Source organism: Eleginops maclovinus, chromosome 11 (assembly GCF_036324505.1).
Source record: "Eleginops maclovinus isolate JMC-PN-2008 ecotype Puerto Natales chromosome 11, JC_Emac_rtc_rv5, whole genome shotgun sequence".
NCBI lineage: Eukaryota > Metazoa > Chordata > Actinopteri > Perciformes > Eleginopidae > Eleginops > Eleginops maclovinus.
The window spans coordinates 16,537,080-16,550,462 of NC_086359.1; the positions used below are offsets into that span (position 1 = coordinate 16,537,080).

The 13,383-nt window shown below is 39.9% G+C and overlaps 1 protein-coding gene across 1 annotated transcript in view; it reads right to left on the bottom strand.

Annotated features, from left to right (window-relative positions):
• jam3b (junctional adhesion molecule 3b) overlaps nucleotides 1-13,383 on the bottom strand; it is a 33,479-nt gene that overhangs the window by 5,046 nt on the left and 15,050 nt on the right. The window contains exons 2-6 of the mRNA XM_063895568.1: nucleotides 3,637-3,705; nucleotides 3,426-3,539; nucleotides 2,965-3,117; nucleotides 1,410-1,612; nucleotides 153-252 (exon numbers count right to left, since the gene is read on the bottom strand). Of these exons, the coding sequence (XP_063751638.1) occupies nucleotides 153-252; nucleotides 1,410-1,612; nucleotides 2,965-3,117; nucleotides 3,426-3,539; nucleotides 3,637-3,705 (639 nt within the window). The remainder of the gene's footprint in view (nucleotides 1-152; nucleotides 253-1,409; nucleotides 1,613-2,964; nucleotides 3,118-3,425; nucleotides 3,540-3,636; nucleotides 3,706-13,383) is intronic.

Here is a 13,383-nt window from a genome sequence, read left to right on the forward strand (position 1 = left end):
ATTAAACACTAATCGTTAAAGTCCAGATGACGTAGTAAACAGAGTCTTCATTCTGGTTTTAAATGACAGACATAGGATGTATACACCGTAACACAATGTGTGTGTGTGTGTGTGTGTGTGTCGGTGTGTGTGTGTGTGTGCATCACACTTACAGACTTCCATCTGCTGCGGCGGACACTCAGCATATCCCGCATCGTTCTTCGCTCGACAGAAGTACTCGCCTGCGTCTTCTTTTCTGACTGCGATGAATTGCTGCATCGGAGGAATCACCACATGAATCTGATTAATACACATCTTAAATGCTCATTTTGTCAATGTGTGTTTAAGTTTTAGAACATATTGAATTATTGTATCAGATTTGCTGGGATCAGATTCTTTCTCTGGGACTTAGGGAGGGGAAATACTTAGGGCAGCGTTACTTTAGCCGCTGTATAAAAACTAGCTTCTCGTGGTGCTGTCAGGCTTTAAAGGCAACATATCAGAGAAGCTGCTGTTGCTATATTACTATATTAATATATTATTACATTAGTCTTTTAAAAACTATAAACAACTGTCTGTAATATTTTATCAGAGGTTATACTGGAGAAAAAAATGTCAATGTTATTCTTTAGTCCCACTTTTATTTTTGTAAATACACTATTTTGTATTTGAAAGGTTTACATTTTTTTAAAGAATATTTTATTTTTGGTTACCAGAGCCTTTATTATAGTTACTGAATTTTGAAAGGGGGAGACAGAGGGAATGACACAGGAAAAATGTTTCCAAAATCAAAATCGAACCAGGGTTCAAACGAGGACTGTGCCATACCAGGTGAGATATTCAGTGGCCCTTTAAAAACGTTATTTATTTTTATGTTTGAGCTAAAGAATAAAGAAATAATTCAATGTTGATTCAATGTAAAAAAAATGGTGGTTCTATGTAATAAAAATAAGATAAGGAAAAATGATGATGCTTTCCTGGAAAATGACTCTTATCAAAAGCTAAAATAGATTTCTAATGAGTGGGCGTTAATTCCTCATAAGGGAGTATTTCTTAAAATAACAGTCAAAATGAGATAAGAAGGGTAGAAAAGCATCCTCAGTTTAAAGCTACGGCTGTAACCTGGGGTTGTTTATTCCACTGAGCTTGCAACACCTTCTTTATTATGTTTAAAGACAAACTCTGCTTCAGAGTGTCACACCTCAGAGGCCGGCCGGGGGCTGAGAGGAGAGACACAGCACTGGAGAGCTAGTGAGAATTGAGGAATGTGCAAACGAGGACAGTGGATTCCCCGCGTGGCTCAGGCCCTCTCGCACCATCAACTGTCTCCCCAAAATATCTGCCCCCACCCCTGGGCGTCCGGCCACCGTCCCCCCCGCTGCCCCGCCTCTGCCACTCATGCCTGTCCTTGTCTGCACACACATACTGACCAGAGTTCCTGTGTCTGCGCTGAGCGTGTACGAGGAGTTGAAGAACTTGAGGCTGGTCTTGGGGTCGTCCGGGACCTCCTCCTTGTTCTTGAACCACTGGTACTGAGACTTGGGGAAGCCCTCCTCCTCCACACAGCTCAGCTCAGCAGACTTCCCAAAAGGCACTGACTTTGGGACGCTGCATTTTGGCACCACAGGTTTTACTGGGGGGAGACACAACACAATACTTGTCAATATAATAAAACATAACTATTTATCCGAAGTGTCTTACAATAAGTGCATTAAGATATACACTGAATCTCTCAACAAGCCAGCCATCGTAAGTCAACTAAGCCAATCCTATATAAATTCTATATGCTGAAGTGTATCTTAGATTATTTATTTTGGCCAAGGTACAAGCAAAAGTGGTTGTTTTTTAGTCTCTAATGGAAGATATATGGATGTTCTCCTGTCATGATATCAGAGGTGGGAGAAATACTCAGATCTTGTACTTGAGTAAAAGTAGAAGTACCAGAGTGTAGGAATACTCTGCTACAAGTAAAGTCTTGCATTCAAAATGTTACTCAAGTAAACGTACTACAATCAAAATGTACTTAAAGTACCACAAGTGAAAGTACTCATTCTGCAGATTGGCCCACTGTAGAATAATATCTGATATGTTTTATAATTATTGATGCAATAAAGTGTTATCAAAGCTGGTAAAGGTGCAGCTAGTTTAATGACTGTATACTGCAGGGTAGCTTGTGAATTTACTCCAGGTGTAACTAAAGTATTTAATGGTTGTTTATATTTCACATCATGCAGTAAAACCGAATCACTACATCTTAATAAATATATGAGAGTAAAAATATACGATTTACCTCAGTGGGGTAGAAGTACAAAGTAGCAAGAAAATTCAATACTCAAGTAAAGAACAAGTATGAAAATTGTACTTAAGTTCCGTACTTGAATAAATATACTTAGTTACTTTACACCCCTGCATGATATCAATAGTGAGCTGTTCCAACGTTTTGGAGCTAGGTAAGCAAACAGACCTGCGTTAGTTTAACGGAACCTGGGTCAAAACTTGCCCATGTTCTGTAATGACCGAAGGACAACAAACATTCCTTCATGATGCTGCTAGCTCTATGATTGACTTTGATGCTATAAAAAAAACAATGTCACCCCGGCCGCTACGGTTCACTGCACTAACAGCATCGACAGGACCGGACGGGGACATGATTTTCGTCCCGTGCCAAAAAACGCCACCAAAACATGCAGCGCATGCTTTCTTTAGCACTGCGATTCAGAGCAGATGCAGTTTCAGAGGCTTCCTCTTATAGCACGGAACACGCCTTTGCAGCGGGGCAGGTCTGCTCATAACACATCCTCATATGTATGCCAAAGGGTTGGTGCGACCTACAACACGCTCTCATCTTACAGCATCCAACGTGTGAATCACTGAGCAAGGTCTCTCTTTAAGGGCACCATAATAGCTGGTTTCTGCATTTAGAAGAATCCCTATCATAATTAACTATAAATGAAACAAGCCCATGAGTCCGGAATGTGCCAGTACCTCGTACAACAAGGTCAATCACGATCTCATCGAAGGACCTATGGTCATCGGCGGCGGTGACCTCACAGCGGTATTTGGCTGTGTCCGATCTGGTGGCGTTTGTGATCACTAGTGTGGCGGGTTCTCTGATCATCGCTCGGTTCTCCAGGTCTCCTGTTTGTGGGAAAACATGTTCAAAAATGTCAGCAATGGATGTGTAGGCCGAAAAAACTGAAACGTTGCCTTTAATTCATTGTAGTAGGTCAACAGATTTCACATATCTGTATTAGGTTAGCTGAAAGTAATAATATTAAGTTAAATAAAACAAATATTAGGTTCAACTTAATATTATTGCTTTCAACTAACCTAATACAGTTTTGTGAAATCTGTTGACATACTACAATTAATTAAAGTCAACGTTTCAGTTTTTTCAGTGTAGAAAACTGCAGATAATAGTCTTGTTTGTGTATTTTATACATTACCGGAGATTTTCTTGTCAAAGTACACGTAACTCGGTCCCTCAGTCGTTATCTTCTTCCATTCGATCCTGGGGTTGGTCGTAGAAATGGACTCAATCAGACATGACAACTCGATTTCTAAAGAAGGGAGTAATCAGACAGGAAATAAATGCAAGTGAAAAACAGATTTGTGTTTTATTTTTTTGTGATTGGGGTATTGTTTGTTAGCTCTTACTGTCGAACTCGTTGGTCCATGGTGCCTCATTACTCGTTTTCAGCACGATTGCTAATACGCTGAAGTAGCCTGCAAAAAAAGGAAGGAGGAACATGAATTTTCATGATACAGTGATGATATGACGATATGCTCAATACCAGCTGACATCCAGGGATGTGTTGGACTTATTTTAACACTCCCCCTTAAGGATGTTGCATGTTCACTCATCTTAGATTTCATTGACACATTGAAGATAAATGTCAATCCCACATCAGTGTTACGGTATTATGTTGCCTTCAGACAAGTTCTGTTCCCGCTTATCTTCCATTTTTAGTTGCGTTGGTCGAGCCATTGTGTGTGTGTGTGTGTGTGTTGAGGGTGGGGGTGTTGTTTCTATGCTTAGTGGATAATTGCGCAGGGAGGCATGTGCCCTTTCCGGGGCAAGCTCACCCTGCCAGTAGTTCAACCGCCTGCCGATCCCTTCCCCAGCCCCCCCCCCCCCTCCCCCTCCAACCTCTCTCTGAGACTGCTGGTACAACAGCACCAAAGGAAGATCTGTGTTGGTATGTGGTGGAGGGCTAGGGCCTTGGGGAGGGGGGGGCTCTGCTGAATCATCCTGATAGCCTATGTTCCACAAACACAAGTCACTTTACTGTGAACTGAGAAACATGCTCTCAAACACTCCCCCAGAGTGAAGTGACGCTTTGGCTCTTTGATAGGGTCATTGTACTGTCACTGGAAGATGTCTAATATCCGTTTGTGCAAACTCCCTTGCTGCCAACCCCTAGCCGGGTTATGATTAGGTGTAGCACATACTGGTTTATTTCAGTCAACCTAGATCAGAACCGCTGCATGACATGACCTACAACATTCCTCGTTGGAAAGTTCATTAACGACCTTGAATGTTGCAAACAGTGTGCAGGAATTGTCCCTTACTAATTAGTGTTGAAGGAGGTCAGGGGTCTCTTATTAAAAAAAACTGCTCAAACAAGGATAACCTGATCTCCACCAACTGTCTCCTGGACACACAGGCTCACGTCACCTGCCGGAGCAGACAGTCTGAGCTGATTAGCCCTCCGTCTTTCTGGAGAGCCTGACAAAGCGACAGCTTGTTTTTAGTCGCTGCTGACGGTAATCAGACAGTATGGAGGTCAAAAGTAGGTCACAACTCCTTTAAAATACAATAACAAGTCAAAGTGTGAAGCCCAGATACAATGAAGGTTTACCACAAATGTGTTGGTGACAACTGAAAGGTATGTCTTAAATTAGAAAACTTCCTTCTACACACAAAAAGAAAAGAAAACTTATTTTTACATAAATATCTGTGTACCAGGAGCAAAACTCTGTATCAAACTTTAACAAAGAATTGCACAAAGAGCACAGAGGAGAAGCTGCACTCCTTTTAAAAAGTGTGACAATCACACTTCAAAACCAGTGAAAGTCTGTCACCTATTTAGCTCCATCTCTGCGGCGCTACATGCAGAAAGCTAACACAGTTCTGGCACAGTTAAAAGCTGTGTGCAGAGGAGAATGACTTTTAACTACCACGTTTCTGAGAGTTCCTTGTACGGTTGCTACACTCTGGTACAAAAGCAAAGCTCCTTCTGATGAAAAGTGGCTGAATTGAAAAATGTATTTTTCACAACGAGTCGTAGGAATTATACGTTATTTACAAGGAAAACTGGGTCACAATGTTCACACTACAGAGTGGTTCAGGAATGAGTCTTAAAACCTGGAAATGGGTTAGAATCTTACCACTTCCAGTTCCCTTGTATCAAAGTCAACATTTTTTCCAACGTGTTTTTGGTTAGTTGTCTAAAAGGTCTGTGGTTAACACAAGCTGAAGAGAACACATTTGTTCTACGACATGAGCTAGGTCAGTAAATAGCCCACTCCTAAATGTAGTTTGTGTGTCAGCAAAACGAAAATGTACTTAATGGGACTTCTTTGAACATTAGACGCCTTTAGCTTAGCCGTGGTGATGCATAGACATACAACCGTTCTGTAGTTGGATTATAGCCTGGCGTTAGCTTTTTACTCCTGGTGATTGCATTTACGCTTCAAAAATCTCAGTTGGTGTAAATATTTTGAGATACAGCTAAACAAAACTTGTACAAATTAGAAATTGTGTTTGAGACTTTTTTTTCCTGCAATATAACGAAATCCAATGTAAAAATCCCATTGCTTTTTGTCGAGGGAGCCCTAGCTAACACCCAGGTCGGCCTCCCAAAAAAAGCATCATCACTCCATGTTGCAGATATGTGCTCTTCAAGAAGAATCCCTGTAGCGTGATACTTAATGTACTTGTATAAATATGTTTTTACTGTTACTAACAAAAGCTTGAGTATGTGAGGCATGTCAGTGCTTACCAATGGGTTTAACCTGCAAGTAAATAGCATGTACTGTGTAAGTCAATATCAAATCTAACTAGGCCAAGTATGCCAGGAGTCCAAAACATCAGAAGAGGCCGTGTTAAAATAGAATCCAACATGACAATACAATATTCCGGGTGATTAATTTATTGCTTTGACTTTCCATTAGGTGCAGTGTCTTCTGTTCCGACAGAGCTAATGGTGTCTTTGTCTCTGTGCTCCTCCTTAATTCGGAGAGTATTAGTGCAGATTAGGTGACTAAGTGAGCTTGATGTAGATACACAAAGCTTGAGAGGTCTGCTATGGAAACAGCTGTCCAGGAAAAGACGAAACCCCCCACACAGAGAGACTGGCACTAGTTAATCTGTATTATAACCCGAGCTAGTAAACAGGAAAACAAAGCAGCCAGGAAAGTATTGTATATGGGACCCTTTAGAATGGAAATAAGCATTTAATGCGGGCATCTTCAGATTTTTAATATGATGCTGTACAATGATACAATGAAATGAAAATAGGGAGTAGCATTAAACAACCTCCACTCCTCCTTTTATTATTTCGAATGCCATTTGACTTATCTATGCACTGAAAAATCAGGATTTGATACAATATAACATGCATCCCTGAGGTATTAGTAGAGGAAAAGCATGTACTAATTATTGAATCAACCAACAGTAAATGTATCAGCTATTTTCATAATCCATTAATCCCTCGAGTAATCTTTCTAGGAAAATGCATATTCCATGTGAATTTGTGTTTTTCTATGACAGTAACTACAACAAAAACATAAATAAAACAAATGTTATCTTTGGGTGGTTGCTTGGACAGAAAGTGTGCTTGGCATTTAAAAATACTTTTCAGTCATTTCTTCAGATTCAACAGATTATCTGACAAAAAATATTGGCAGATTTATTATTTATACAAATAATTGTTGCTGCAGCCTTAATCATTTATAAAGCGTCTCATGTCGTAGTGCAGGTTTCCTAATCATTTCCTGGCACAAACTAAAGTTTAATGAACAAATGAAGTGGCAGTTTATTGTGATTAAGTGATTGCATCATGCTGATAGCAGTGATAGTAAAATTAAACTCCCCCTGTATCTCTTTTTGAACAATCATTTAAACTTGTGCTTTATTTGGGTATCCTTTAAGCATATATGTCCCCATCTGGATTATCCGGTACAGTATCTGAGTTTAATGACAGCTCAGGAAGTGCTGAGGGTGCGTTATCCTGCAGTGTGTCCGACATCCTAATCATGGTCGTGTCTCCTTGAATAACCTCTAAGGTTTTCCCCTCATCTCGCCTTTTCATAGCACCAAAGATAACTATACATTATACACTGGTATATTCCCTGACGCCAGCCATACATGAGCCTGTGTGTTAGGTGTGTGTGTGTGTGTGATGAACATGATTAGCTTTTACACAATGCAGGTACTCAGTGACCTACATATGGCAGGAATTTCATTTCTCTCTTCCTCTTCTTGGACAGACACAGCTGTGTGGGATCAGGCAATCTGCATCAAAGATTGATTTTAATCTTCCTTACGGTCCTCCTGATGGGCGCAGGGTTATCCTTGTAATCTTAGTGTAATGCCTTATAAACCCCTAAGGTTTTACATCCCTGTATAATACAATAGGCATAGAGGAGCTGGGTATTTCCTGATGCCTGCGCTGTGTAATGAATCCTTCCCTTTTCTGTTGTTCCCCCTGGGATGGCACGCTTGTTTCCGCTGAATCCAGAGAGGTGAGGCAGCTACCAGAAATAGAAAGGTTCAATTAAGCAACCTGCTGATATCCCTTAGGAACATCTCTGCCTCGTGCCTGTGGAGAATATTCCCACGCCCCTCAGGAAGCTCAGACATCAAAGTATACACACCCAGTTTCCCTTACGATCAACCAGTTGCTGTTTGGGACTCTTCACGTATTTCAGAGTTGCTTTAGTTAAAAAGAGCCTCTCAGACAAGTCTGTGGAGAAACGTACTGTTGATGTTCTTTATAATATTTGTATTCATTGTTTTATCCATTCTGGATTTGATTCTCTGGACCGCAGTGTTGCCTGTTCAATAATAGCAATTCATTTCTTCCCTACCAACACCAACGACTTCTCAATAAAACTCTCAAGTTGACTGAGCAGCCGCTGACATCTCCAAGGCTGCGTCCTTCAGATGACTGATTTTCTTTTTACTAGTTTATAAAAATGACAACATGAGAGATACTATGTGTCACATTTCAGCGCAAACACGTGTAGAGGCAGGTGCAAAAATATAACAACATACAAGCTGTTTATTCACTGTGTGGAGCTAACATAACACATAACATGGCCTGGATACCCTGCTACATGATCAGCACCGTGTTACCAATTAAAATATGTAGAAAACCAAGAGGCAAACAACAATACGGCAGCTGAGAGTGTAGGAAAACACATCATATAGAAACCTGACTGCAAAAGCAAAGAAATGGGGCATCGAACAAAGATCATCATCAAGTCAAAAGTTAACCAAAGTCAACAAAAACACAAGCAAACAGGAATTAGCAATGCAAATATGACTGTTTTAGAAGGTCCTGACACTTAAAGTAATCAAAAGCCTTCACAAAACAGCCACAACTAATAATAATTAAAATAAAAGACGAGGCAAATTCATGATATTTTTTGGGGAGATTAATCGTTTTGTCAAAATTACACTGATGGTTTAAAAAAGTTGATTTTCAGGACAAACATTTTCTTTTTTTTAATAGTTGTAAGCTCTGTTGTTGCAACACCTTTAAAAAGCTTCAGCTGAAATTATTCTAAAAATGAACACTGTCAAGTAACAAGGTCCACATTCATTTAAAATTGTACCACTTACACCTTTAAATATTTTCAGTAAAAGTGACTTTTGTCACTCTTATTTTTGATTCATATTTATTTATAGACATGTTCAAACAGTACAATAAATGGTAATGTCTACACAATTTCAAAACCACACACTTACCACTAAATTAATTTAACTTCATTAATAAGATGCTTCATTTCAGTTATGTTCTTCACACGTCTACATGTGCATATCTAAAGGTTAAAATCAACTGCCACTAACCTAGTGATTATTCTGATGATTTCTCAATTAATGAATTCATTATTTAGTCTGAAATAATAATACAAATTGTGTCCAAGTTCACATCTACAAGTTCCTCGTAGCAGCAAATCCTCACATTTGATCATCTCAAACTAAAGGTAGTATCAAAATGTCTTTTTGTTGTTGATGAGTCAAACAATGTTTCGCTTTTGTTTAATGTTTGAAAAAGATAAGTAAGCAATACAATATACAAAAAATGACCTGAATACGTAGGAATTTCATAATAATGCAAAAATCTCTAAATCCTAAAATTCAGGTTTTCCTCATGCAACGGAAATACTTTTGTAACAATCAATCTTTAGATAGAATTCCTAAATCATGACTGAATGATACTTTAGGAACATCTTTTTTTAAAAGGTGGACGTGTTTTTGTTTTTCTACAGACTAGGTTGGAGATGTTAGCACACAGTTTCTGGTTACAGTGCTTAAAAGTTCAATGTGAGCCCTGGGCACACTACAGCCCCGCCAGGAAATAGTCCCAAAAATGTTCTGGGGGAAATCTAAAGGGCTGTCCAGAATAAAAATGTTTAGACTTTGAAGCTTCAGCAGCGAGGGCTCTGTCTGAGGGCTGCATAAAGGTCATTTTAATTATGGGCGTTTTATTATCATGATTCAGTTACTTTACAATACTGTTCTTTGTATTACTGTTATTTCTAAATATTCTTCAAAGAGTTTGGCATCTTTTACGCATTTCTGTAACCCCTGAGAGGTAACAAAGAACAAAAAAAACATAGAAATCCCCAAATTAGAATATCTTCTCCACACATAATCTGATAGGAAATGTAAGGTCAAGCTATACAAACTGAATACAAATGACAACATAACAACATTGTAAAGTCACTCACTGACAGCTACATTTTTGGAAAATAAAAGATATGCAAAGTAATAAACAGAATGATACGAGTGGGATCCTTAGTAAAGAGGCAGTGTAAGGCGTGCTCGGTGACACCGGGGCTGACTGGAGGCACATTGCTGAAGCCTCTCATGTGTTGCATGCTTTCCTTCACAGAGATGCTAATTTCCATTTGATAAATGTGTAGGATGTCAGCTGGGACACAAAGCCTGACAAATTAAATCATAAAAGCATCACATGTTACCATAAGCTTCTTTCTGAGAGACGATTACAGCTAGATCGTAGACAAAGCGCGCTCTGCTGCTCCAATTCCCATAGCGATATCGCTGAAATCTCCATAGTAACCAAATGCTTTTTCTGTCTTGCTTAGAGTCCCCCCACCCCCCAACGGTGACCAACACTTAACAGCATCCCACCTGTTCTGGTAGCCTTGGGAGAAAGTGACTGAACAGACGGATCAGATCTTACAGGAAAACACGTTACTTGTTCTAGGGAACTATTCAGTAATACAGAATGTTAGGCAATTACACCAATAACATACAAGATATAACCTGAAAAATGTGAAGGGGGGTGTGTGTGTGTGTGTGTGTGTGTGGTGTGTGTGTGTGTGTGTGTGTGTGTGTGTGTGTGTGTGTGTGTGTGTGTGTGTGTGTGTGTGTGTGTGTGTGTGTGTGTGTGTGTGTGTGTGTGTGTGTGTGTGTGTGTGTGTATGTGTGTGTGTTAAGAGGAGCCTTTCTGGTCACATTTAGAGATGATGTTTTACAGAATGTGTCATGTGTTGGTCAACGTGTGCTGCATGTTCCACTACAATAGAAGAAAAACTATTTTAAAATGTTTAAGTATTTAATAATATATATGCTATAAATGCATGCGACAGTAGAGCTTGGCCCTTAATGCAGATGTCAAATACGGTTGTAGAAAAACTATTGCCCTCAAAGAAGCCTCTCCCTCGAGTGAAGAGATCTGTAGTAATCAAAAAACAATCTCTTTGCTTTATCAACTTGGAAAATCCCCCTTCTATCTGTTGGAGAAAAACAATCTGAATCTTTCTTCTATTACAGACTGAAGCTTTCTTAGAGCCTAAGCTAGAATACAAAATGTTCTTAAATCCAGGCATCACACATTTAGAAGTCTACATTTACATTGACGATCACAGGAGCCTTGCTGAGCAAATGTTTCCCCTTGTCTCCAGACTTTGTGCTAAGCTAAGAGTCAAGCTGCTCACTGTAGCGTCATAACTGCAATGCATACATTACAGTCACACTGCCGCTTTCTGTGGCCAAAAAGCATCCAGGCTGCAGAGGTCTAAAGCCAGAGCCAGATTAGAGTGGTCAGACGAACTCTATGTCCAGAATAATAAATGACCTGCATACAATCAGCTTCAAAAAGCTGCATATACAAGTAGGGACCTGAGTAGGATGAACAGGTGGAGATAGAGGCGTATACACGTCATCTGAGTATAGATAAAAGTCTTCTGAACACTAAAAAATTAACTTTTCTTATCTAAAAAGGTTGCATTTGAGTTTAACAAGTGTAGTTGTGATGTTGCAGACAAACTTTTTTCCCCAAACTATTCTTCCCCTGGTGGATAAACTCATTCTGTCTGACTGAAAGTTTTATCTAGGTATCAGGAATGCATTCAAATGCATCCTGTCTTTTCCAGGTGTCCTCAAACACAATCCAGCTTTCCCCACGAGGGCCATTTGTGTATTCATTTATTCTGCATTTACATATGGAGCCACTGCGGGCCCTGATTTGAGAGCCCGTGATGCCGGGTCTGCCCATGTGCCTTAATGCTGGTGGGCCGTGTGATCCAGGCAGGGTCAAAGACTGGGCCCGAGCCAATGAGAGGATTGGTCACCGAATGCCTGGGAACCTGTCACTTTGTGTCAGCGTTAGCTTTACATCTGGCCGGTTCTCACTTTGACCTCAAGCTAAGTACGCTAGCTCACAGGACTGGACTACAGAGTGGGAAATGCTACTTTTACTCCTCTACCTCACAAAGCCTTTTGCTAGCCCCAATGCTAGTCCCTGCTCTGAGACATTATTTCACAGAATGTTACACACTGCAGTTTTGGAGATATGGACACGACTGACCACTATAAACTCATCTTCAAAGGGCTCTGGCAAGACTTAGGTCTCACTTCTTTTTCCCCGGTGTAAGTATGTTATCTATTTCCCATTTAGCTCTTTTGTTCTTAATTAACTTCCTCTCATTTCCCAGGAGCCTCACACATATCTTAAACACTGTCACGACCGATAGTTTTTTTTAAATGTTGCCTTATTTGTGTTCAGCAAATATATCAATGTGCTGTTTACTTTCTCTAGAAATCATTCAAGTGTATGAATGCTAGTTATATCCGTCATAAAACAGATCGATCAGGTTACAGTAGACGCTACAATTATTTTATTCTTTGAATTGTGCAATATATGTCAATAATCAATGAGAGGGCTTAATAAAAGTTCCATGTCCTGTTGGTTTTGCCTGAACGACAGAAAGATATCCTAAAATCCTGTATAACTGGACAGTAAAATAACATCAAATGTAATAAAATGTTGCACGGTTATAGTCAGGGACTTTTTAAAAAGGATCACATTAATATTTCAGCTTAATCGGGAAGGAAACCATTTATTTATTCAATTTATGAGTTTTTTTGGGCTGACCTTCCCTGTAGAGTCAAAGAAATGGAAGTGGTCCAAGTTAGGAACATTTGTGATTTCTGGTAGCACTATCTTTTTCCTCCATGTGTTTGCATTGCTGTATTTCGAAGGAACTCACACTGACTGAATGATCTTCAACGATAACATTTGTTATTCACCGAGTCATGTGAACCATCTTGTCCTGAGACCCTGGCTGCTGTATAAATAGTAGCTTACTGTTGTTTGGTGTCACACTGCCTCTTCACGTGGTCCCAGCAGCAGGGCATGCCAATGGAGACCTTTGTTTGGTGACACAGTTCCAGGCAGTGGGACTGAATGAATGCTTCATTAAACAGAACAATGCTTGATGGGTATTGTGACTGAGGACACAATAATGAGCCGCACGTTGTGGAAGTGCGGACCTATGGAGCAGAGATGCAGCCACGAGATCCGCATGGAAAACATGATACAGCATAGGGTTATATTTGAGATGCAGTGTAATTCCAGTATTGCACTCTCTGCTGAAACACGCCCCCCCCCCCCTCTAGCTGCCTGAACATGAATCATTAGCCACATGGCTGTCTGTCACCTGTGCAATGATATGAAATCTGCTTATTTAAGCCAACAATTTAAACAACATTTTTTTAAATATACATACTCTGAATTATTTGAGGGTTTTATTAAACGCATTAATACTAACTAAAACACTATTTTGTGTGTCAGTGACAAGGTCAATACAAAATCTAAAACAAGCGCGACAATGGAAATAACAACGAAGCGAGACGTGGTAACA